Source organism: Lynx canadensis, chromosome X, assembly GCF_007474595.2.
Source record: "Lynx canadensis isolate LIC74 chromosome X, mLynCan4.pri.v2, whole genome shotgun sequence".
Taxonomy (NCBI): Eukaryota; Metazoa; Chordata; class Mammalia; order Carnivora; family Felidae; genus Lynx; species Lynx canadensis.
Genome location: NC_044321.2, coordinates 14297089 through 14324573, shown reverse-complemented (window position 1 = coordinate 14324573; position 27485 = coordinate 14297089). Strand labels below are relative to the sequence as shown.

The 27485-nt window shown below is 43.5% G+C and overlaps 1 protein-coding gene across 1 annotated transcript in view; it reads left to right on the top strand.

Moving 5' to 3' along the window:
• Positions 1-792: 792 nt before the first annotated feature.
• LOC115507739 overlaps positions 793-27485 on the top strand; it is a 36746-nt gene continuing 10053 nt past the window's right edge. Inside the window, exon 1 of the mRNA XM_030306203.1 lies at positions 793-1098. Coding sequence (XP_030162063.1) covers positions 793-1098 — 306 coding nt within the window. The remainder of the gene's footprint in view (positions 1099-27485) is intronic.

The following is a 27485-nucleotide window of genomic DNA, read 5'->3' as shown; positions in this document are numbered from 1 at the left end:
CCAGATTTAAAGGATGCCAATATTTCACAAAATTTGCTTCAGAAATCTTAAAAAAGAAATAGAATTAAAACATTATGGAGAACACTTCAAGCCCACCTCCCTCCCCCAACTCATATATATACTTGCCCCTCCCCTCGCTCTTCAGAGGCCACCACTGTCCTCGTTCCCATGAATGTGTGTAATTTTAAGAGATAGGAAGGCACCTGGGCTGCTCAGTCGGTTAAGCGTCCAGCTCTTGATTTCGGCTCAGGTCACGATCTCAGATCTCACCATTTGTGAGTTGGAGCCCCGGGTCGGGCTCTGTGCTGACAGCGTGGAGCCTACGTGGAGCCTATTTTCTCTCCCTCTCTCTCTGCTCCTCCCCCACTCCCATGCACTCCCTCTCTCTCTCTCAAAACAAATAAAATAAAACTTAAAACAATTTTTTAAAAGATGTGTGTTTTTGTAAAGAATATCAGCAATTGTGTTTTAAAAGTTTACACAAATGTCATGCTGTATCTGTTCTGCTGTGGCTTCTTTTTCACCTAAGGTTATGTTTTTGAGATTTCTTCACGTTGATACCTTTACTCGTCGTGCCTGTCATTCATTGTAACAGTTGAATCAGTCAGGATCCCCATGAGAAGGTATATCCAAAAGTATTAACTGGAGAGACTCCACGAAAAGGACTCTTCCTAGAGTGGGCAGGGTTAAAGGAACCAACAGGGGAGAGCGAGACCCCAGGGGCTAGCAGCATCGGGAAGCTTTTGTGTAGATTAGCTTTGCTCCAAATCCTGCGTTGCTAGCTCTGTGGCAATGGATCTGAGCCCTTTAAATATCTTGCCTCGGCCAATTGGCGTGGTATCAGTCGAGAGTCTGGGTGTGACATTGCAGGAGGAAAGGCTTTTGCTTCCTACTGCGCAGGCTCCTGCCGGGGACACAGCTTCTCCAATGTACAGTTCCTGCAGCGCCCACGACTTCCGCCAGCTCACGGTAGCCAGCAGGCTCCCCTGGCACCCATCTCCAGTGGGTTTGCGGCTCGGTGATACACCTCCCTGTTACCAGCTTCGCCTGCCGCCCTGCAAAGCCAATTCCCAGCAAGTTCCAGAGCACAGATTTCTAGTAGGTTTCACCGGGGCAGCACTGCAACGACTTCCTGCTGTTTGATGAGCCACAACTGTGCCCTCTTGCAATGTCTGGAGGGGGCGGGACCCTTGCTTGGGTGCTCTATGGTGGCCAGAGGGGCAGTGGCTGCTCTTCCGTCAGTTATGCCTGTGTTCTCTGGAGGTTTTTTTTTTTTCTATTTCTTACTAGTCAGCCTTTTATTACTCCAACTCCCTGTTATAGTTAATAATTCTTTATTTCTTATCTTTATTTTATTCTTATTTTTAATGTTTATTTTATTTTCTTTTTTTGCGAAAGAGGTTAAACACAAGCAGGGCACGGGCAGAGAGAGACGAAATCTGACGCAGGCTTCAGGCTCCGAGCTGTCAGCATAGAGCCCGACGCGGGGCTGGAACTCACAAACTGTGAGATCGTGACCTGAGCCAAAGTCGGACGCTTAACCGACGGAGCCACCCAGGCGCCCCAGTTAATAATTCTTTACATTAAACTTTCTCTCCTCAAACTACTGTGTGACTCCTCTCTCCTGATTGGCCCCAAACTGATACACAGTCGTCACTCCTAAGCCTGAAAGGCCCAGGGGAGGAGACAGGTAATGAGCAACAGAGGTATGGGAGAATGGTTAGGAGAATTGTTCATATGCTAGAATATGACACCAGAGTTATGCCAGGTCGTCTCCATTTTCCCTTCTAAACACATTGGCAACCCTTCTCCTCTTGCTTTGTGCCTGGGAAACTGACGGTGCAGTGCTGCTAAGTGGTTAACGTAAGCACCATTGGGAAAAAATTACCCTGATTTGTAGGGTTTGCTGATTTCTGTGTGTAAATACTCCCACCATGGCCAATTTCAACTTATTATCAACGTATCATCACTGATCAAGGAGTGGGGAGGAGGGTTGCCTGCGTGGCTCAGTCGGTTGAGCATCTGACTTTGGCTCAGGTCATGATCTCACTGTTGACGAGTTCAAGCCCCAAGTCAGGCTCTGTGCCGATGGCTTGGCGCCTGGAGCCTGCTTCAGATTCTGTGTCTCCTTCTCTCTGCCCCTCCCCTGCTCGTGCTCTGTCTCACTCTGTCTCTCAAAAATAAGTCAGTGTAAAAAAAAAAAAGATTTTTTTTAAAAAGGAGTGGAGAGGAAACGTTCACAATTGGCCCCAGCACATCCCCGGAGGCCGACCTCTGAAGACTGCGAACTGAGGCTCCCTGGGTTCTCTTGCTTGCAGGTGGGAGACGCTGCGGGAGGTAGATGAGATCCCCAGTCTCAGGCTGTATTTGGCTGTGACTCTTGAAAGGGAGCAGAACTTGCCACCCCAAAATAAGCCTCTTTGGCATAAGGATTATTTTGAGCTGGTTATTTTTTAAGAAACAGCAGACATGGAAACACTAAGAAAACCAAGTAGTATAAGTTATCATTTTGTAAGAGACATTTACATCTTTAACAGAAATCTCCATTTGTAGGGGTGTCTCCCTCTCTGTACCAGGAAGAGGGGGATGACTCTCAGTCTCTAGAAACTCTTAACAGTGGAGAAGGCAGTGACCTAAGTCTGCATAGCAATCACACCCCTGTTTACTGTGCTTTGCCAGGTAACTTCCATAACTGCCCCCCCCCGCCTTGCCCGCCCCCCCACACCTTCTCCTGTCTTTAGCTGGAGATGATGTTTAAGGCGGTGACTTGGGCCATTTCGCAGAGTTACTCAGTTTTCCTGGGTCTCCCCTACATATCTAGGAGGTATACGTGCTATTAAATTTCTGCTTGTTTTTCTCCAGTTAATCTGACTTTTATTACAGGAGGGTCTCAGCCAAAATACTAGAAAAGTGGAGGGAAAATTACTCCCCCCCCCTCCCCGACAGTGTTTCTCTCCTCACGATAGGCCTAGTTAGGTTGATACTGTGTCCTATTGCATAACAAGGCTGTGACAGGCATCTAGGTGCTTCCGCTCGGCCTGTGTGTGAGAATTTCATTGGTGGTAGGGTTGCCAGGTCAAATATAGGATACCTGGCAAAACTTGAATTTCAGAAAAGCATTAAATAATTTTTTACTTTAGGTTTATCCTAAATAGTGCATAGAACCCATTTACACTAAAAACAACCATTCATTGTTTACCTGAAAATCAAATTTAACTGGGAGTCCTGTTTTGCTTTCGTTGTGCCTAAATCTGACAGCTCTATGTGGGGAGTTGCATTCCTGTGTGAGTATTGTTCTTCCTGAAACAGTGTCTCCAACACGGCTTGGGTTCCATACATTACATGTGATGAAATGGTTTCAGGTTCTTCAGATGCCCCTTAATGTAGTTTTCAGTCTTGGGGACCCACACCTCTCCCACCCCCCACCCCCACCTTCTTGGGTCTTCCTTTAATAGGGCTTGACAGTAGGTGAGGCCATGAGCTCGCAAAGTAGACCTAGGGCTCTCAGGTGCGGTTGAGGCCTGTCCCTGAAGGAGACTCAGGAGAATGCTACCGTCTCAAACTCCGGATTTATAGATTCAGCCTCCCCCTTACTCCCTCCAGTGGCGGAAGCCTCCGAAGAGGCCAGTGGGAGTTTACATTTGGAGCCCAGCTCCCTTTCTTTCCAGAGTCCCCTCATTACCCCCTCACCCCTGCGGGGCAGGGTGGGAAATCCCACCTGGATTCATACCCCTGAGCATCATACTTAATCTCCCTGTCTTCGGGCAAATCTTGGGGGGGGGGGGGGAGGAGAGCGTAGAGAAGTGGGGGTAGGTGGGGGTAGCAGTTTTTTTGCTGCCAGGGAGTGACCTTTATTACAAAGCAAGCTGACAAATTAATGCCCAGAAAGGCATTAACGATGGTGAAATGTGTTGCCTCCTAGGGGCTTTTGTGCCTTAAAAGCAGTAATTCAAAGGGCCGGAGTTCTAACAATAGATTTTACGAGACAATTTCAGAGAACCTTTCTGACACAGAACATATGTGGATATGACTTCTTTCTCTTCTAAAGTCCTTGTCTTCTTTTTCACCACTTCCTCTACACGCTTATTTTATTTTCCCTCAGCAAGAAGAGTTCCTAATCTTCTGACCTTGGAGATGCAGATATTGAATAGATCCAGATCTAGCCGAAAATTGTTCTGTTCAATTCCCTCTCCCCGACTTTGTCCTAGCTGCAGGAAAAAAACCTTTGCTTTAGAGTTGTCCCACAGTGCCATCTGCTGCCTGAAAGCAGGCACCGCAAGTTTCTTTAGCGTGTATTTTTACAAAAGCAGTTTTTTTCTTAAAGGGAACCAGGATTATTTCGGTTTGCTTTGTTTTGTGACGCTGATGAACATCTGCGCTTCTACACAACTGTAAGCATTTCCAAAGCTTTTGGCCGGCTAAGAAGACCTTGCCCAAGTAGTGGCTTTTGTCTCAGGGGCCTGGGTCCGAGATTCTGCTTTTCTAACACGCTCTCAGATGACGCCAGCGCTGCTCGTGCCAGGAACGCGCTTGAATAACAAGGGAATAGACCAGAGTAGCACACGCACCTGAGCAGGGGCTTTTATAGACAACCCTCCTTGGAGACGTAGATTTTAAATGGATCCGGAACCCGTGTAAGATTATACAGTGTGTTTTGTTTCTTTCCCCGGGCTGGCTCTTAGAGGGAAGAGGAAAATGATCGCTTATAATTGTCCCACAGTGCCATCTATCGTCTGAAACTGGCAGGCACCTGAAAGTTACTTTCTGTATTTTATCGCAGCAGTTCCTTCTCCAGCATATGGACCAGTTTTGTTTTTGTTTGTTTGTTTGTTTGTTTGTTTGTTTAAAGTAGGCTCCACTCCCAACGTGGTGGGGCTTGAACTCACAGACACTGAGACTGAGTCGCAGGCTCTGCCCACTGAGCCAGGCAGGCACCCCTTACCACAGTTCCCTCTCTGGAAGGGAACCAAGATTGTTTTTGTGCGCGGTGTGTTTTGTTTTGTAACACTAATAAATTTATGCAGGTCTATATAACTAAAACTTTTTAAAGCTTAAAAGTTCTATAGAAGCATTTACATAGGGATTTTAGAATTTCTTTGAGCACTTGAATGACCTAAAGTTGTGATCTTTATTATTTGATGATGTCAGAAATCATGTTTTCATTCAATCAGGGTATTGGGGGAGGAGAAAATAATAATTTTCTCTACCCTTGTAGGTTCTTGGCTGAGACCCTCCTGTAATAAAAGATTAACAGGAGAAAAACAAGCAGAAATGTAATAGCACGTATACCTCCTAGATATGTAGGGGAGACCCAGGAAAACTGAGTAACTCCGTGAAATGGCCCAAGTCACCACCTTAAACATCATCTCCAGCTAAAGATAGGAGAAGGTGTGGGGGGGGGTGGCGGGGGGGGGGCAGTTATGGAGGTTACCTGGCAAAGCACAATAAACAGGGGTATGGTTGCTATGCAGACTTAGGTCACTGCCTTCTCTACTGATAAGAGTTTCTAGAGATTGAGTCATCCCCCTCTTCCTGGTACACAGAAGGGGACACCCCTACAAATGGAGATTTCCATTAAAGATGTAAATGTCTCTTACAAAATGGTAACTTCTAACTACTTGGTTTTCAGAGCATTTCCTTATCTGCTGTTTCTTACAAAATAACCAGCTCAAAATAATCCTTACGCCAAAGAAACATATTTGGGGGTAGTATATTCTATCACCCTCAAGACTTTCATCCCATCAATATTTTTGGAGTGTCACCTGGGGGGCAAAACTCTGTGTTTGGACCTTCGCAGGGACATGCATGTAACCAGAGCTCTGGAGATGGGGCCCGAGGGAGCTACTGGAGGGCTGAGCTTCCCCCTGAGAGAGAGAAAGCTCCAAGGTGCTCCTTGGTGCCATGTGGAAAAATGCCAGAGAGGGCCATGTCTCTACCTCCAGGATCTGGAAAGGAATCAGTTCTAGCAGGATCATTTACAGGCCACCTCCAGCCTCAGGGCACCCACCAGAAAGACCCTCCCCCCACCACAGCATCAGCTGCGGTTTGAGCCAGGGTTCTCTATTCTGCAAAACCCCAGGTGTGTTTTGTGCCAAATCTAGGAAGTGCCTCCCTCTCCGCTTGGTTCGACTCATTGTCACAAACTCACAAATTCAGGATTGCTTTTGCCCCAAACTCCTACAGAATTTATAATGAAACCATTTTACTGCTTAAAAACAAAAACAAACCAACAAAAAACTTCCTTTACCCACAGAGCTTAGGCCTGGTTCTAAGGGAGAGAGGCCATGAGATAAATATGAATGACCATTTCCTTTCTGGGAGTCACTCCTTACACACTTAAGGCTCTGTCAGGGCACCAGGTTTGGTTCTCTGTTCCTATAGGATGAGTTTCTTCCCAGGAGGCTTCTCAAGCTGTGCCTGATTCCAGGCCCGATCAGCTGCAAGTGTCAGAAACCCAAGTCAACTGGCTTACGCCAAAAAGGAGATATGGAATAGTTTGTGTTACTGGGCAATGCAAGGGCGAACTTCAGGCCTGGAGGCACCCAGGGACCCACAAGATGTTAGCAAGCATTTCTCTATTTCCAACTCTCAGCTCTGCTTCCTTCTCTGTTTGGCTTCCTTCTCTCCCAAGTGATAAGGGTTTCCTTCACATGGTTGGGAACACGGGCAGCAAAACCTTCAGGCTTATGGCATCGCAGCTTCCCATGCCAGGAAAATGAAAGTGACTCTCATTCCTGGCATCCATAGATGTGATTCTGAGATGCAGTCCGACAAACCTCATTTGAGTCATATGCCCAGCCCTTGAACAAATCAGTGGCCAAAGGATGGGGTAATGAAGTCGAATGCTGCAGTGGCCTGCCTCCAAGGCGGCCCCAATGAACCCCACCTCTTGGCATTAATGCCATAGTGTGATGTCACCCTGAATTGTATCGGCTGGTGGTCCGTGTGGCCAGCAGGAAAAGCAGATGTGATGGTATGTGACTTCTGATCGTAAAGGGCCTTGTAGCATCCTCGTGGTCTTTCTTTTGGATCATCCTCTCTGGGCAGAAGCCAGTTGCATGTCTGGAGGAGAGGCCCACGTGGTAAGGCACTGAGGCCTCTGCCCAACGACCAGCAGAGGACTAAGCAGAGGACTGAGGCCTGCTAACAGCCACGTGAGTGAGCTTGAGAGCAGATTGTCTAGCCGCAGCCGATCCTTCAGACGGCTGTAGTCCTGGCTCATATCTGGACTGCCACCTCATGAGACAGCCTGAGGGAGAGCTACCGAGCTAAGCCACTTCCAGATTCCGGATCCACAGAAACTATGAGATAATAAATGTTTGCTGTTGTCCGCTACTGAGTTTTGAGGGAATTTGTTATGCGTCACTACATGGCTAGTACACGTGCCAACCTTTGTGGTCAGGGAGACCAGGCGATATCATTGGAAGCTCCGCCGGAACCGAAACCGAACCAAATGGAACAAATGGCAGTGTTCCCAAAGGAAAGCCGGGGTGCTAATCTGGGAGGGTGGAGATCCTAGGAATTCACCTGCCTGCTGGGCCTTCGAACCTGCCCGGCGGGACCCACGGCTCAGTGGTGGACTGGGCCTTGGCTCCAGTTACTACGACTACTAGAGGGTTAATTATCGAACGGACTAAGTTATTCCTGGTCCCGATTTTCTCTGTTACCAAGAGGTGGGGCTTGGGTGCCAGCTCTGTGACCATGGGCAAGTTACCCTTCGAAGACTCATCTGTATCCACCTCTCGGGGTGATGGTGAGGATGAAGTGAACATATGTGCTTAGCCTAATACTTCCCCTGTGATGAATCCCAATGTACGTTGCTGTTAGTGTTACTGATATTTATAGCAGGCTAAGTAAGTCCCCCTGACCGCGTCAGACCCATTCCCTGGAGCTTGGGAATACTGCCTTATATGGCAAAGACTTGGTAGAGGTGACTGAGCTGAGGAATTTGAGGTGGGGCTGATTATCCAGACTGACCCGAACTGCAATCACAAGGGTCCTCATGAGAGGGAGACAGAGGGAGATTGTGCACACAGAGGAGGAGACGGGGCCGTGATCACAGAGGCAGAGGTTGGGGTGATGCCGCCGCGGGGCAAGGAGTGCAGGCAGCCACGAGGAAGAGGAAGAGGCAGGGAACAGAGTCTCCCCAAGAGCCTCTGGAGAGAGCGCGGCCCTGCTGACACCGCGATACTGACCCAGTAAAACTGATTGCAAACTTGTGGCCTTAAGAACTGTAAGAGAGGGGCGCCTGGGTGGTGCAGTCGGTTGGGCGTCCGACTTCAGCCAGGTCACGATCTCGCGGTCCAGGAGTTCAAGCCCCGCGTCGGGCTCTGGGCTGATGGCTCAGAGCCTGGAGCCTGTTTCCGATTCTGTGTCTCCCTCTCTCTGCCCCTCGCCCGTTCATGCTCTGTCTCTCTCTGTCCCAAAAATAAATTAAAAACGTTGAAAAAAAAATTAAAAAAAAAATTTGTAAATGTTATAAAATGAAAGAAAAAAAAAAAGAACTGTAAGAGAAAACATTTTTGTTGTTTTAGGCCCCAAGTTTGTGGCAATTTGTCAGAACAGCTATAGGAAAGCAATCCAGTGTTATTATCTAAAAAGCAACCTGCAGCTGTCCAGTCCGTGGCAGGTGATATAAGAGAAGATGTAGAAATGGGGGTGGTTTGGAAAGTAGACTTTCTCACCATTCCTGACCTTTCCTATAAAATATATAGAAATATCCTATATTACATAAATGCAGATGCTCAATTCTACTTGGCAAGCTAAAGGGATAAGAACCCGGCAGAAAATTTGACCTGAAATTTGTAAAGAGGGGAAAAAATGTTATTTCTTTTTTCTTTTTTTTAATTCTTTTTTTTTTTTTAAATATATTTTGAGAGTGAGAGAGAATGCGAGCAGGGAGGGGCAGAGAGAGAGGGAGACAGAGAATCCCAAGCAGGCTCCATGTTGTCAGCACAGAGCCCGATGCCGGTCTCAATCCCATGAACCGCGAGATCATGACCTGAGCCGAAATCAAGAGTCGGATGCTCACCTGACCGAGCCACCCAGGCACCCTGGGAAAAAAATTGTTAAATGGTACTTACGTTTCCTTACTACCAATAGCACAAACTTCTGAGGTACCTACCATCCTAAAACAATCTTTAAATTATATTTACACCTTAATTTTCTATCTCTTTTCTGACGATCTTCTGTAGAATGCTTCTTTACCAACTTGTTATCACCTTCAAATTTTGCTAGACTGAGAATATTGCTAGTAAAATTTGTAAATGGAGCAAAGATTTATCTAAGCCATTTATTCAAATCCTGTTTGCAGGCTTCTATTTCAGGAATGTAATTAAAACCAACTACTGCAGCTTGAATTCTCACTGGATACAATCTCTGCTGGCCAATCTCTTTTGTGGATTCCATTTCAATGTTATGTTAATTACAAGCTCCATCTAATTAAAACTCCTACGCTGTGGTCTTTCTCTTACCCCCTATGCCCCAATATTACTAAATTGAGCTTGGCAGTGATTGTGACGGAGGTGCCTCATTTCCTGGAGTAGCTGCAGGCAGTTCTATGGTGTAGAAAGTTAGAATTTGTGCCTTAAAATTCATATTGTCTGAGGGACTACGTGTAGCAAATGTTGCTCCCATTGATGGGAGATCTGTAGCTTTAATATCTGGGTTCTCACTGGGGCACCCGGGTGGTTCTGTCGGTTGAGCATCCGACTTCGGCTCAGGTCATGATCCCACGGTTCGTGAGTTTAAGCCCCGCGTCGGGCTCTGTGCTGACAGCTCGGATTCTGTGTCTCCCTCTCTCTCTGCCCCTCCCCAGCTCATGCTTTCTCTCTCTCTCTGTCTCAAAATAAATAAACATTAAACAAAATAATAGTATCTGGGTTCTCACCAAGCCACCTTCAAAACTACCTTATCCTGGGTGCTAGGACCAGTGTGTTAGAACTGCAGGACACAGATGCCTGGGTGTTCTACAGACAAAACCCCAGATGGTACAGCCACAGAGAGAAGAGATCCTGCCGCTCGCTGATTTAATTGTTGTGTGTGAACACCAAAAATAGAAAGCAGATTCTACCTCTCCATTCATGGCTTCCCACTAATGACATAATGATGGAGCAAACGTCAAAACTTCCAGAACCTAAAATCCTGGTTTCACAGTAATTGAGCTCCTTTAAAATTGTCGTGACCATGTGACACAATGACAAAGAAAGTGGTTGTGAGAGGCACCAAACTAGCAGAATGGTAGCAGACACAGGAGAGGACCGCAGCCCATACGCCCATCACATATACACCCCACGTGGTAGATGGGGAAGCCAAGGCTCCTAGGGAGGAGGGGATCTGAATGGGAGATTTTTGTAAACATCAGATTACATGTGATGATTTTTAGTGTTTAGATCATGTGGGTCGTGATGCTTGTATCTCGTGGATGATGATATTTTGTCATGACTTTTCATCTGTGGCCAAATGCATGCTCTTTATCTTTCGCGGCTGACTGCTTTGGGTTCATGTTCAGTTTGTTCCAAGCTGAAAATAAAATCATACTTAAAGACTTTTTTTAACTTTTATTTATTTTTTTAAAGTTTATTTATTTATTTGTTTTTGGGGTGGGGAAGGAAGGGCAGAGGGAGCAGGAGAGAGAGAACCCCAAGCAGGCTCCACACTGTCAGCACAGAGCTCAACAAGGGGCTCAATCCCACGAACCGGGAAATCATGACCTGAACTGAAATCAAGAGTCAGGTGCTTAACTAACTGAGCCACCGAGGTGTCCCAACTTTTTTTTTTTTTTTTTTGAGTGCCCAATGTGGGGCTCAAACTCACAACTCCAAGATCAAGAGTTACATGCTCTACCGACATAGCCAGCCAGGTGCCCCTAAACTGAAAACAAAATTACATTTAAAGATAACTGCTCAGGGCACCTAAGTGGCTCAGTCAGTCAAGTGTCAGACTCTTGATTTTGGCTCAGGTCATGATCTCACAGTTTGTGAATTTGAACCCCACATCAGTGTGGAACCTGCTTGGAATTCTCTCTTTCTCCCTCTCTATGTGTCCCTTCCTTGCTTGTGCTGTCTCTCAAAATAAATAAATAACTTTTTTAAAACGAGAGAAAATAAAGGTAACTGCTCAAGATCAGAAACTTGGTGGGTAGTCGGGGAAAGGGTGGTCCCTGAAGCCAACAAGATCCTTCCAGTATATCACACTGCCTGCCTATGAGGCAGGACACAGATTTATTTATGTAACCTATTACTCATTAGAATATTCACAGGCAATACAAGGAAGCAGGTTGTTGGTTACAGTGATATAATATTTTTTTTTCTCAAATGATCACTGTAGTTGTTACCGTGTCTAATAATTACAAATAAACTTCCTTAATGACTATACCAGTAACATTGACTTTGTGGTTGAGCTGAAACGTACCTTTGCATTTGCTATAGTGAAAAGTTTGTTAAACAAATTAATTGTGTAGACAAGCCTACTGAGTGGAAAGGCTGTATTCAATCCCTTTAGAGGCAACCTTTTACAAACAACATGCAAACACTTGATATGCCAAATATAAGCACTAAATCAGTATGCTGATGGCAAACATTTTTATCTGTTTGCTACAATTGGTTTCCTGGGTAAGACATTATAAGTCTAATTACAGATGCTATATGTTTTCGAAAGCATGAAAACCTGATTTAGATCACGAAATTCCTACTGTTTTCTAAACAAATTATGCTCTTCTTACTTCATTGTAATTATTAAATTTGACTATTTCTAAAATAATAGGAGTCTAGCCTAACCATGTCATTTTATGAGTTAGGAAACTGAGGCTCAAAAGCTTCGGTGATGGAAATATACATCCCCTGGTGACATTCAGTTTATGTCACAGTCTTGAGCAGTTTGTTTCATGAGTACAAAGAAGGTTCAAAGTCACTGGCACTTTCCTGCTGCTGCTGCCACTGTAAGCTTCTAATTCTGCCATCTATTTGTCCTACACCAGTTTGGCCGGTATGATCAATTGGCACCCGGCAGACGTTTCAACCTCCTTCTTGTACGTATCCTGTACCGCAGAAGCTAAAAAGCTAAAAAGTACACTCCCCAGGTGGAAGTGAGGTGGAAACCACCTTCCTGTTGCTTCGGCGCTACCACTGGCAAGCGCGATCCTGACGACGTGGGGTTCATGCACCCAAGACCTGGGGTCTAGTTGGCCTGGTGGGCGTAAAGAGGCCATTGTAGCCATGGAAACTAGATTTCAGCTGGGCATCCGATCACTACGGTAGCAGGCCCTTACTCCTCACTTTCTTCCTCACTGCACTGTTGTCTAGTCTCCCAGGCAAAAGTGGCCACCAGGACTTCCTTTCTCCCAATGTCAGCTACTCTGAGCTACCCTAGGACAGCTGGAGAAGCCAGGGCTCTGCGCCCTCCTTGCCCCCTGCACTCCCTGCAAATGAAAGCTGGTGGGAGCCCCGGGAGATCCAAATCTTTTCTTGCAAAAAAGCCCAAACACAAAACCATACATCATTTCTGGAGGAAAAAAAAATGTATCTTCCTCATAATACGAAAGCTTCCGTGAAGTTAGATCGCGTAGGAAAAAACTATGGATTCCTTGAACACTTTTGTACTTGACCTGTAAGAAACAGGGAGAAATGAAATGTTTCTAGCGTGACCACAGTGCTGTCTTAGAAACATAGATCTAGCAAGAATTAGAGGAGAAGAAGGTGGAATCAGGTAAGCTATGAGGGAGGCTGTTTTCATAACACATTGTGCGTTCATTCACTTGATATACACTTATTAAGCTGTTATCACTCCCCACTCATCGCACCACATGCTGAGGATACAACCGAAGCCAGACTGCCCCTGCCTTCGAGAAGCTTACAGTAACCAAGCAGGAGATGGCAATCCAGCAGAGTCAACACTAAATAGAGGACACGACCAGACAACCTCTGAAGACACAACCAGAACAACCAGAGAAAACAACATTTAAGTTGACAACCGAAGGATGAATCAGGAATCGGCCTGGGGAAGGGGTGGGAAGAGCCCCTCGGGCAGCAGGAAGAGCAGTTCAACCGAGTTCAGAGTTCAAAGTTCGGAGGCGAGGGAAAGACAGCTTCTTTGAGGAACTGAAAGTTCAGTGTATCTAGAGCCTCTGAGTTGAAGGTGGGGAAGAAGAGGATGAAATGGGGAGAGATGAAGTTGCAGAGAGAGAACGAAGCCTTGAAGGGCTTTCCAAGCCTGTTAAGGTGTTCCGGATTTCTCTGGGGACCGACAGGAAGCCACTTAAACAGCACAGTGAATAATTACATTTGCTTTGCAGAAATTTATTCTGGCCGCCGTATGGGAAATGCACAACCTAGGAGGAAACTGGAGGTTGAGAGACCAGCTGGGAGGCTGCTGCCAAAGGCCAGGGGCAGGACAACGATGGCCTAGATTCAGGCAGTGGCAGATGGCGATGAAACAGATGAAAAACACCTTTCAAAGAGGAATCTTCAAGACATCCCTTTGTACCATTCTTCTAAGAAATGATTTTGCTTTTTCAAAATCAGGTAAGTGGATGGGGCGCCTGGGTGGCTCAGTCGGCTGAGCATCCGACTCTTGACTTCGGCTCTGGTCATGATCTCACAGTTGGTGGGTTTGAGCCCTGTGTCGGGCTCTGTGCCGACAACGTGGAGCCTGCTTGGGATTCTCTCTCTCCCTCTCTCTCTGCCTCTCTCTCTCAAAATAAATTAATTAAAAAAAATTTTTAAAGATCGTGTAAGTGGAAATGTGGATTTTGACACACCTCTCATTGTGCACATTGGAGTGCCTAACCACTGGATACCTATCAAGACACCAAAATGAATGGCTTATGGCCACAGAGAATAAAACTGATTTTTATAGGGTAGTCTTGCAAAATTAAATCAATTATGTGATGCCAAATGTCTATCTCATTTCTCCAACTGAATTCTTAATTTCTGTTTTTTTAATATGAAATTTCTTGTCAAATTGGTTTCCATACAACACCCAGTGCTCATCCCAAAGGGTGCCCTCCTCAATGCCCATCACCCACTTTCCCCTCCCTCCCACCCCCATCAACCCTCAGTTTATTCTCAGTTTTTAAGAGCCTCTTATGGTTTGGCTCTCTCCCTCTCTAATTTTTTTTTTCCTTCCCCTCCCCCATGGTCTTCTGTTAAGTTTCTCAGGATCCACATAAGAGTGAAAACATATGGTATCTGTCTTTCTCTGTATGACTTATTTCACTTAGCATGACACTCTCCAGTTCTATCCACGTTGCTACAAAAGGCCAGATTTCATTCTTTCTCATTGCCACGTAGTACTCCATTGTGTATATAAACCACAATTTCTTTATCCATTCACCAGTTGATGGACATTTAGGCTCTTTCCATAATTTGGCTATTGCTGAAAGTGCTGCTCTAAACATTGGGGTACACGTGCCCCTATGCATCAGCACTCCTGTATCCCTTGGGCAAATTCCTAGCAATGCTATTGCTGGGTCATAGGGTAGGTCTATTTTTAATTTTTTGAGGAACCTCCACACTGTTTTCCAGAGTGAATTCTTAATTTCTAAAAGGCAAGGGTTGTGGTGTGAGTTGACATAGAGAGAAAGGAAGGGGAAGCTTACCAGAAAACCTTATAAACCATGGGAAGGACTTTTGTCTTTACCTGAAGCATAATGGGAAGTTATGGAGGGATTCTAGGTAGGGAATTCACAGAATCGGCATGCATTTTTTTTGTTCATATATTCAAAAATATTTTATTTTATTTTGAGAGACAGAGAGAGAGAGTGCATGAGCATGGGAGGGGCAGAGAGAGAGAGGGAGAGAGAGAATCCCAAGGGGTGCTGTTACCATCTCAGAGCCCAACTCGGGGCTCAAACTTGAGAACTGTGAGATCAAGACCTGATCTGAAATCGGGAGTCGGATGTTTAGCCAACTGAGCCACCCAGGCGCCCCTATGATGGATATTAAATCCTTAACTGTAATATATGTCACACACATTTTTTACTGCTCTACTGCCGGTCTTTTTTTTTTTTTTTTTTTTTTTTTTAATTCATTGTTGGGAGAGAGTGTGTGAGTGCCAGCAGGGGAGAAGCAGAGGGAGGGAGACAGGATCTGAAGCAGGCTCCGAGCTGACAGTACAGAGCCTAATGAGGGGCTCGAACTCACGAACTGGGAGATCATGACCTGAGCCGAAGTTGGATGCTTAACTGACTGAGCCACCCAGGCACCCCAATGTTTATTTTTGACAGAGAGAGACACAGAGCATGAGCAGAGGAAGGGGCAGAAAGAGAGAGAGACACAGAATCCAAAGCAGGCTCCAGGCTGTCACCTCAGAGCCCAATCTACTGCCTGTCTTTAAATTTGTATTGTCTTTTTGGGGTGCCTGGGTGGCTCAGTTGGTTACACGTCCAACTCTTGGTGTCGGCTCAGGTCATGATCTAATAGTTCGTGGGTTCAAGGCTCTATGCTAATGGTGCAGAGAGCTTGCCTGGGATTCTCTCTCTCCCTCTCTTTCTACCCCTCCCCTGCTCTCTCTCTCTCTAAAATAAATAAACTTAAAAAATTTTTTAATGAAAATAAAAAAATAAACTTATAGTGTCTTTTAAAATGGGACAGCAGGTTTTAATTTTTACTTAGTCAAAATTACAAATATTTCCCTTGATGGTTTGTGAACTTTTTTCTTGCTTAGGATGAGTGACTCTGTAGCAGGTTTATAAACACAATCCCTTATGTATCTTCTTTTAATATTTTTAGAGATTTTTTTTACAGTTACACCCTTAATCCATCTGGAATTCCTTTTTGTTTATCATAAAGCATGGGTCCTTTTTCCCTACTGGATAACCAATTGTTCCAACCCTTCTAACTGACCAAGCTATCCTTTGCCCACTGATTTGAAATACTACCTTTATCATACATTAACTACTCATATAAATAAGTCTATATTCAAATTCCCCATTCAGTTTCATTGATCTGGTTTTTTCATCAGTACCATATTATTTTATTTGTATAGTTTTATTATTTATTATTTATTATTTGTTTATTAAAAAATTTTTTTAATGTTTATTTTTTTCTGAGACAGAGCATGAGTGGGGAAGGGGCAGAGACAGAGGGAGACACAGAATCTGAAGCAGGCTCCAGGCTCCGAGCTGTCAGCACAGAGCCCAACGTGGGGCTCAAACTCACAGACCAAGAGATCATGACCTGAGCCGAAGTCGGATGCTCAACCGACTGAGCCACCCAGGTGCCCCTATTTATTTATTTTTTAAAGAACAGCCTTCACTGTTTTTTGTTTTGAGAAAGAGAGAGAGGAGAGAAAGGACAACCAGGGAAGGGGCAGAGAGACAGGGAGGGCGGGGAGGGGGGGACAGAGGATTCAAAGCCGGCTCCGTGCTGACAGCCCAGAGCCCGATGGGCTTGCATTCACGAGCGATGAGAACATGACCTGAGCCGAAGTTGGACGCTTAACAGACAGAGCCACCCAGGTGCCCCCACTTATATAGTTTTAAAGAATATTTCATATCTAGTGAGGTGTTATCTCTAACTGGTATTATTGCGATTTTTAAAATTCTGTATGAAAAGCTGCATCCCTTCATTACGTGACTAGTAACACCCCCTCCGTGTTACCATGAAGACCGAACTGGCTTCTTGCTTGAACACTCCTTGCTATGGAAGAATACCAATTGAGTCCCCCACCACTGCAGCTGGTGCAGCCAAGTCCCAGGCATCTGGGGAAGTAGCAAGGACCCGTGTGTCTCCTGTGTTTCAGGTAAACCCCCAGCTGGGAAATGTGCCCTCGTATAAATCTCTAACTGGTGTTACTAAATTCTAGTTCTGAGATTCAACCCTCCTCTTCTGTTAAAGAATCCCTAAGGTCCACTGTCTGCTTGCATCTGTCATTACAAAATCTCAATGCACATGTTACAGTTCCCAGGTTTACTAGAATTTTTTCTATACATTTTAGGTTGAGAAGAGATTGTAATCTTTAAAATCAGTCGGTCTTGGGGTGCCTGGCTGGCTCAGTCGGTAGACTATGTGACTCTTGATCTCAGGATCGAGTTCAAATCCCACACAGGGCACAGAGATTACCAATAAACAAACAAACAAACAAACAAACAGACAAATCAGTCCGTCTCAAATGACACCCTGATGTTGGATCCTGGGACACATTCTGTCAGCCAACCTTTTCATGGGTTCTAGATCCTGGTGAATTTCTAATAATACTTCTTTCCTTTTTTTGGGTCTGGATTTGGGAGTCTTTACATGTTAATTTTGTTTTGTTTTATGTTTTTAAGTAATCTCTACACTCAACATGGGGCTCGAACCTACAACCCCCCAAGATCAAGAGTCTCATGCTCTACCTACTGAGCCAGCCAGGGGCCCCTTTCCATGTTAATTTTGATTAATCTCTAGCCACCTTCATCAGACTATGGAAGTGAGGTATCTCCAAGTTGTTGTATTTAATTGAATGCAACCAAATGTTAGCTTTGCTTTTATTCTTTTTTTTTTTAATGTTATTTTATTTTTGAGGGGTGGGGGGAAGGGCAGATAGAGAGAGAGGGAGACACAGAATCCGAAGCAGGTTCCAGGCTCTGAGCTGTCAGCACAAAGCCTGACGCCCGGCTCGAATCCACGAGCCATGAGATCTGAGCCGGAGTCAGAGACGCTTAACCAACTGAGCTACCAAGGCGCCCCAGCTTTGCTTTTATTCTGACAGGTGGGCAAACTCTTCCCCACCGTTAGAATTTAAGGAGCAGAAGAGTCTGACTTTGAAGCAACTTTTGAGTTGCTTTTGGAAAAATGTTTTTCAGTGCCTTCAGACAATTAAGACGGTATCTGTATGAGTGAAAGCTTTAAGTGAAGTTAACTTTGTAGCTAGAAAAAGAGGGGTGGCTTGATTGCTAAGACTTGCCTAATGCATTTTTTTTAAAACTGGGAAAATGAAATATAACATCTTTTAACTTGAAAAAAATAGCACGATATTAATCTGATCAAGATGTGACTTTTAAGTTTTTACCATTCATCAAAATCCTTATCATTTTAACTATTCTAAGGATTTTTTTTTAATGTGAAAAACCATAATAGAAATTAGTTATAAAAATAGCCCCTGTCAGTAATCCTTCCTGCCTGGAGTCTGCCACATGTACAGAATTTTGAAACTAATTAGACTTCATTTTACAAAAGGAGCTTTTTTAAAGAAAGCACTCATTTACATACTAATGAGACAAGTCATTTGCATGTTCATTGAATGCCTCACAAGTTCCCAAACTCATCTTGCCCTGTCTTGCAGAGCTCCATGATATATTTGTACGTTTCCCCTCCTCGGTCCTTTACTGGGGCTATAGCAGCTTTGTCTCTTGCCTGAAATTTTTCGCCTGCAAACTCCAATTCATCTATCAAGATCCAGTTCATTTTTTAAAAAAATTTTTTAAACATTTATTCATTTTTGAGACAGAGAGGGACAAAACACGAGCAGGGGAGGGGCAGAGAGAGAGAGGGAGACACAGAATCTGAAACAGGCTCCAGGCTCTGAGCTGTCAGCACTGAGCCCAACGTGGGGCTTGAACTCACGGACTGCAAGATCATGACCTGAACCAAAGTCAGACGCTTAATCGACTGAGCCACCCAGGTGCCCCAATCAAGACCCAGTTCAAATGTCACCTCCTCTGAGAAGCCAACTTTTACTTTCCCGGGAAGATTTGGTCACTTTTCTCCTAGTAGACTGTCCTTCCCTCTCTTTGCATCAGTTGACTCGCTTACCTTCCTTTCAAAACTCCGAGTTCCTCACCCCCAACAATGCTCCACCACAGTTGTGCTCCATAAATGGAATGGATGAAGAAATATGAAAAGCTGAGATTTTCTTACCTTTCTCTTCTTGGTATTCCAGTCCTTATTCTTTTCTCTAATATGCTCGCAGAATGTTTTCCATAATAATAATGTGTTATTTTTCCCAGTGTTTTGCATTTTTTTAAGCAGATTCATTCATCTGTTTCTTTTCAGCCTTTCAACTATCTTTTGATGGGCAGGTAGGTTCTCCATCCCCCCATTTTACAGAATCCTTAAAAAATTTTTATTTGTTTATTTATTTCTTTTCAATTTAAATCCAAATTAGTTAACGTATAATGTATTAATGATTTCAGGAGTAGAATGTAGTGATGCATCATTTACATATAACACCCAGTGCTCGTCCCAACAAGTACCCTCCTTATTGCCCCTCACCCTTAACCCACCCCCCACCCAGCACCCCGCTAGAGACCCTCAGCTTGTTCTCCATATTTAAGAGTCTCTTATGGTTGGTCTCCCTCTCTGTTTTTATATTATTTTTGCCTCCCTTCCCCTATGTTCATCTGTTTTGTATCTTAAATTCCACATATGAGTGAAATCATATCATACTTGTTTTTCTCTGACTGACTTATTTTGCTTAGCATAATATACCAGTTCCATCCATGTGGTGCAAATGGCAAGATTTCATTCTTTTTGATTGCCAAGTAATATTCCATTGTGTGTGTGTGTGTGTGTGTGTGTGTGTATATATATATATATATATACCACATCTTCTTTATCCATTCATCCATCGATGGCCATTTGGGCTCTTTCCATACTTTGGCTATTGCTGATAGTGCTGCTATAAACATGGGGGTGCATGTGTCCCTTCGAAACAGCACCCCTGTATCCCGTGGATAGATGCCTAGTAGTGCCATTGCTGGGTCGTATGGTAGTTCTATTTTTAGTTTTTTGAGAAATTTCCATACTGTTTTCCAGAGTGGCTGCACCAGTTTGCATTCCCATAAGCCGTGCAAAAGGGTTTCCCTTTCTCCACATCTTCACCAACATCTGTTGTTGCTTGTGTTGTTAATTTTAGCCATTCAGACAGGTGTAAGGTGGTATCTCATTGTGGTTTTAATTTGTATTTCTCTGGTGATGAGTGATGTTGAACATTTTTTCATGTGTCTGTTAGCCATCTGTATGCCTTCTTTGGAAGTGTCTATTCATGTCTTTTGCCCATTTCTTCCCTGGATTAATTTGTTTTTGGGATGTTGAGTTTGGTAAGTTTTTTATAGATTTTGGATACTAACACTTTATCTGATATGTCGTTTGCAAATATCTTCTCCCATTCTGTCATTTGCCTTTTAGTTTTGCTGATAGTTTCCCTTGCTGTTCAGAAGCTTTTTATCTTGATGAGGTTCCAGTAGTTCATTTTTGCTTTTGCTTCCCTTGCCTCTGGAGACACGTCAAGTAAGAAGTTGCTGTAGCCGAGGTCATAGAGATTGTTGCCTATTTTCTTCTCTAGGATTTTGATGACTTCCTGTCTTATGTTTAGATCTTTCATCCATTTTGAGTTTATTTTTGGGTATGGTGTAAGAACGTGGTCCAGGTTAGTTCTTCTGCATGTCATTGTCCTGTTTTACCAATACCATTTGCTGAAGAGACTTTTTTCCGTTGAATATTCTTTCCTGCTTTGTCAAAGATTAGTTGGCCATATGTTTGCGGCTCTATTTCTGGGTTCTCTATTCTGTTCCATGATCTATATCTTAAACATTGCATGATTTATTTATTATTATTTTAAATGTTTATTTAATTATTTTTGAGAGAGAAAGAGAGGGACAGAACATAAGCAGAAGAGGGGCAGAGAGAGAGGGAGACAGAGAATCCCAAGCAGGCTCTGCACCATTAGCACAGGGCCTGACATGGGGCTCAAATTCACGGCCCATGAGTTCATGACCTGAGATGAAATCAAGAGTCGGACACTTAACCAACTGAGCCACCCAGACACCCCATAAATATTGCACAATTTAAAATTTATTAAAGGAATCGCTTAAAAAACAAAGTCTACTCTTAAATCTCCAACTTTGAATTTTTTTTAAATGTTTATTTATTTTTGAGAGAGACAGAGACAGAATGTGAGTGGGTTAGGGGCAGACAGAGAGGGAGACACAGAATCGGAAGCAGGCTCTAAGCTCCGAGCTGTCAGAACAGAGCCCGACGCGGGGCTCAAACTCATGAACTGTGAGATCATGACCTGAGCTGAAGTCGGTCACTCAGCCGACTGAGCCACCCAGGTGCCCCTCCAACTTTGAATTTTTTTTAAACTCCTGCTCTGAACAATAGTATTTGTTCTAACTTGAAAAAAAAAACCCATATATATATATATATATATATATATATATATATATATTTACTCATACTCTAAGAATATATACAAAGATTACACTGGCATGCTTCATACATTTTTGGATGAACCCTGTCCCTTTGTAATATCTACATGAAAAAGTGTACTAAATTACAAAAAGGGAGAAAGCAGTACCAAAATATGTCCTTGATTATTAGCCATTTCTTGAACTGGTGCAGGCAAAGGCATGAATCTTCCAAAATGATTCATCTCTTGATTTGGAACTTGGCATATATTGTTCCACATAACTGGTATTCCCAGAATTTCTTCCCTTGTTCCTTTTTTCTTCTTCAACTCTGTGTTCTCCTTGGATAATCTCAGCCCCTCCTATGGCTTCACCTTCCAGGTGCCGATTTAGAACTGCCAACATTTTAACTCTAGCTGTGATCAAAGCTCCTCCCTAAAAATTCCCTGAGGTTACTTGGTATCATCCAGATCTTCATCTCTGGCCTAGTTTGTCCCACAGCATCTTTTCTGATCTTTTGGTCACCTGTCTTTCCCCTTTTTTTTTTTTTTTAATATTTTAATGTTTATTTATTTATTTTGAGAGAGAGAGAGAGCGCGCACAAGTTGGGGCGGGACAGAGGGAGAGGGAGAGAGAGAGAATCCCAAGCAGGCTTCATGCTGCCAGCGCAGAGCCTGATCCCATGAACCATGAGATCAAACCTGAGCCGAAATCAAGAGTCAGACGCTTAACCAACTGAGCCATCCAGGTGCCCCATGTCCTTCTGTAGCCCATTCTTCACACCGACGTCAGGTTCCCTCCCCAAACCAAATCTAGCAGTCCAATTTCCTTGATTAAAAACCTTCCCTAGAAAAAAGACAAATTTCCCACGCGGAAGAATTCCAAATAATTTATGTAGACACTCCAGCCTTAGGGAGGTGAAGCTTAATACACACACACACACACACACACACACACACGTACACATGCCTCTTGAGGGTGGGCTGCACTGACTTCTTTCCAAAGAGAAGAGTATGGAAATTGTGGGGCCAGGAGTGAGGGGAGTAACTTTACAGTGGAGAAACCTGGCAAACACTATCTCAGCCAGGTGATCAAGTTTAACATCACCAGTGATAAGTCATGTTGATAGCATGTTCCCTTAATATGATGTGGTAGCAATGGTATTTTACCCCTGTGTTCTTCACAGAAACGCATAACATCTATCTTCGTGAGAAAAACACAAGACGATGGGGCGCCCAGGCGACTCAGTCAGTTAAGCGTCTAACTTCGGCTCAGGTCAGGATCTCACGGTTCATGGGTTCGAGCCCACATGGGGCTCTGTGCTGACAGCTTGGAGCCTGGAGCCTGCTTTGGATTCTGCGTCTGCCTCTCTCTCTCTGCCCCTCCCCTGCTTGCGTTCTCTCTCTCAAAAATAAATAAACATTAAAAAATGTTTAATTAAAAAAAAAAGAAAGAAAAACACAAGACAAATTCCAATTGAGGGACATTCTACAAAATACCTGACCAGTGCTCCTCAAGACTGTCAAAGTTATCAAAAACACGGAAAGTCTGGAAAACTGTCACAGACAGTTGGGCCTGAAGGAGACATGATGACTAAATGTAATCTGGTATTCGGGATGGGTTCTTGGGACAAGAAAAAGACATTGGGTAAAAACTAAGGTAATCCTAACAAACCAATATATCAATAGTGATTCTTTAGTTGTGATAAGTGTGCTAAACCAATGTGAGCTGTCAGCAATAGGGAAAGCTAGGTATGGGGTATGTGAGAACTCTACTATCTTCACAACTTTTTTTTAAGTAGGCTCCATGCCCAACGTGGTGCTCGAACCCACGGCCCCAAGATCAAGAGTCGCATGCTCTGTCGACTGAGCCAGGTGCCCCTATCTTCACAACTTTTATGTAGACCTGAAACTATTCTAAAATAAAAATTTTATTTTAAATTTCTTAAGGAGAAAAAAACACAACCTCTGCTGGCTACCTCTTACCTTTAGGATAAATCCAAATCCGGTATTATTGGCATTGGAAAACTGTCCACAACGTGGCCTCATCCACTATTTCATACTAATTTTCTGCCACTTCCTACATGTCCAGCACTCCACTCTCGATTAGCTTTTCACCATTCTACAAATGCACCGGGTTTCAGCATATTTTGTTGGGTCAATGATTAGATGTGCCCACAAAGTCCTGTTTAACCCAAAGATATGGTATGTTAGTCATACTTATTCTAAAAGATATTGGGTTTGCTAAGCCTCTTGAAAGAGCAAAGTAAACTGTTTTGTCCAGTACCTTGCAATCACACCGACAACCTCCCATACAATGTCTTCTGGCTCTACCTCTATGGGACATTGGCCTTTCAAAGAATTCCAATAAGATCAGGGTTAAATGTTAATAAAGAGAAAGAAAACAATTTTGGTCTCAATTTTATAAGTTGTATGGTATAATCTCAATTTTGTAAAAACACAGAAAACAGAAAGGGTGTTTATGTCCAGGAAAAGAGAAAAAGAACAGGAAGGAAATCTCTTAAAATGCAAAACTATGTATATTCCCAAGTGGTGGATTATACACAATATTTTCTCTCTTTTTTGTACTTGCCCATATTTACCTTAATAAAATAATGAAATATAACCTACATACAAAAATGTGGCTCATACATATGTGCTTTCTATTTCAAAGTCAAAAAAAGACCAACAAATACAGTGTGACTGCCATCTACATCAATAAAATAGAACCTCATGGAAGTTTTTCACAGGCAACCCCCTTGACCACGAACCTCAATCTCCTCCCCAGATGTAACTCCTAATTCCTGATAATCAAGTCCTTGTTTGTCACGTTTCTTTGTTTCTGTTTTACCGCTGGGTTTGCATCCTGCGTTTGAGTATTGGCTGAATGGAATCATACTGTTTGGGTTCTCTCTCTCTCCCCACCCCCCCCTCTCTCTCACACACACACACACACACACACACGCACACAGACACACACAAACACACTCTCTTGCTCTTTCTCTTCTCTTGTTTAACATTATGTTTTTGAGATTTCATCTATGTCACAGTGTGGAGCTGTGTATTTTATTGCTATAGCATATTCATTCCATTGAATAAATATTCCACAGTATGTATTTCCATTTTACCATAGATGCACTCGGGGTTTTCATTTGGGCACTATGACAAATCATGTTGCCATGAACATTCTTAAACATTTATCTTGTTTACAATGTTCATGTGCCAGTTTTTCCAGAGTATATACATAAAGAAGTGCTGACCTCAGGCTGTGTTTGCCTTCAACTTTATTAGATAATGCCAAACTGTTTCCTAAAGCATTTCTACCCATTTATAGTCCCACCAGCAGTGTATGAGTCTTCCTGTGATCCACATTATTGTCAAAAGCTGATATTGTCATTTTTTTGGATTGGCGTTCTTTGAAAAGACTGCACATTAAATTTGTTGCCAATTTGGAGGGTTTGTAGTGGTATCCCACTGTGACTTTAATTTGCATTTCCCTTATTGCTAATGAGGTTAATGACTGTTTAGTATGTTTATATTTAAAAACAAAAACAGAAAGTGAAATTTAAGTAAATATACCATTTACAACACCCACAAAAATTTATCATACTTTTCCCTTTTTCCTGGAAGTTCATGGCACTTAGAATACTTTAATTCTACTTACCTACTTCTCGATTTATATTCACGATGGTTAAATACTCTGGTTTGCCCAGCAACATCCCGGTTTACGCCTGTTGTCCCTGTGTAATTATTAATATCTCCGCCTTTCACTCTCAAGCATTTCTGGGTTGTATACAAAATAATACAGTCATCCTACTTGCATGTCTTTGTTTTGTATATTTTTATTTTCTTGTTTCTGTCTGTCTCTGTCTTTTTTAAAAATTTCTTTCTTTATTTTTTTGACAGAGAGAGAGAGGGAGCAGAAAAGAGAGAGGATCCTAAGCAGGCTTCACACTGTCAGCTCACAGCCTGACATGGGGCTCGAACTCATGAATTGTGAGATCATGACCTGAGCCAAAATCAAGAGTCAGACCCTTAACCGTCTGAGCCACCCGGGTGCCCCTGTCTCTCTCTCTCTCTCTCTATATATATATATTTGTGTGTGTGTGTGTGTGTGTGTGTGTACATGCATACTGGATATTTGGTGTCCTCCTCAAATTCACATATGGAAGACTTAACTCCCCAGTATAATGGTATTAGGAGATGGCACCTTTAGGAAGTAATTAGGTTTAGATGAGGTCATAAGGATGGAGCCCCCATGATATGATTATTACCCTTTTAAGAAGAAGAGGCCCCAGAGCTTCTCCCCTGCCATGTGAGCACATAGCAAGAAGGAGGCCATCCTCAAACCAGGAAGAGGGCCTAGACTCCACCAGAACCCAATCATGCTGGCATCCTGACCTCAGGCTTCCAGCCTCCAGAACTGTGAGAAATAAATTTTTGCAGTTTAAGCCCCCTCACCCCCAGTCTGTGGTATTTTATTATGGCAGCCCAAGCTAAGTAGCACAGATGTATGTGTCCCATACGACATTATAATACTGTTACATGCAACCAATATTCATTTAGATTTACCCGTGTATTTACCATTTCATTAGCCTGTAATCTTTTTTGTGTCTCTGATCTTCCTTCTGGAATCTTTTTTTTTTTTAAACTATTCTCTGTGCCCAATGTAGGGCTTGAACTCATGACTCTGAGATCAAGAGTGGCAGGCTCTACCAACTGACCCAGCCAGGTGCCCCTGGGATCATTTTTCTTTTGTCTGGAGAACTCACTTTAGTATTTAGTGCAGGTCTTACAGAAACTCATTCTCTCAGTTTTTGTTTGTCTTCAATCTTGAAGAATATTTTTAACAGGCATAGAATTTTAGGTTGGCTGTTACTTTATTTCAGCATAGTGAAAAAATCTGCCTTCCGGGTTTTCGTTTGTTTGTTTGTTGAAAATTCACCTATGAATCTAGTCATTACTCCTTTGAAATGGTCTATTTCCTTTTCTTTGCTACTTTTCAGATTTCCTTTGTCTTTGGTTTTCTGAAGTTTTGCTATGATGTGACTGCTTTGAATTTCTTTTATCTCACTTAAGATTCACTGATATTTTAGAATCTGTGGGTTGTTATCTTTCAACAGGTCTGAAAGATTTTCAGCCAATTTTTTTTTTGAGAGAGAGAGGGTGTAAGTGTAGGAGGGGCAGAGAGAGAGAGGAGGAGAGAGAGAGAGAGGAGGAGAAAGAGAGAGAGAGAAAATCCTATGAGGGGCAGAAAGAGAGAGAGAGAGAGGGAGGGAAAGAGAGCAAGAAGTGGGGCTCACCGGAAGCAGGGCTTGTGTTTTGCTGAAGCAGGGCACGAGCTCACCTGATGAGGGACTTGAATTCATGAACTGTAAGAGCCGAAATCAGGTGCTTAACTGACTGAGCCACCCCAGGCGTCCCAGCCAACATCTCTTTATGTATTCATTCATTCATTCATTCATTCATTCATTAACGTTTATTTATTTTTGAGACAGATAGAGAGAGAAAGGGAGGGAGAACATGAGTGGGGGAGGGGCAGAGAGAGAGGGAGACACAGAATCCGAAGCAGGCTCCAGGCTCCGAGCTGTCAGCACATAGTCCGACGCGGGGCTCGAACTCACGGACTGTGAGATCATGACCTGAGCCAAAGTCGGATGCTTAACCGACTGAGCCACCCAGGCGCCCCTTTTTTGTCCCTTCAAAAAAAAGTTTATTTATTTTGAGAGAGAGAGAGAGAGAGAGAGAAAGCATGAGCACGAAAGCAGGGGAGGGGCAAAGAGAGATGGAGAGAGAAAGAATCCCAAGCAGGCTCCAGACTGTCAGTGAGGAGCCCAACGCAGGGCTAGATGTCGGACCAGATGCAGGCTTCGAACTCACGAACCATGAGATCACAACCTGAGCTGAAACCAAAAGTCAGAAGCTCAATGGACTGAGCCACCCAGGCGTCCCTCTCTTTTCCCTGCTATTCTTTCTGAGTCCAGGCAAGCATTCCTGCAGAGGTAAAAGCAGTGGCAGGTTGACTTCTGGTTCACTTTTGTCCCAGTTCAGTGTGGTCAAGGTCTCCTATTGGACTCCTCTACTTTGGCTTTCAAAACCAAAGCCTGATTCTGCAACTTAGTGTTTTACAGAATGCTTTTTTTCTTAGGGCAAAAGCAGCAAAAAGTGCCCTGTTTACCCCTCTGTCTACTTGATTTCTCTTAAATTTTCACCTGATTCTTAAAATCCTGTCGGCTTTTCGATGTTTTTATGAAGTTTGTCTGTTTGTTTTCATGAAGTTTTAAAAACAATATTTTATTCAGGCTTTGTAGTTGTTTTCATAAGGAGAATTGGTCCAAATATCATGGCCTATCACTGCAGAAATTAGAAGTCCTCTTTTC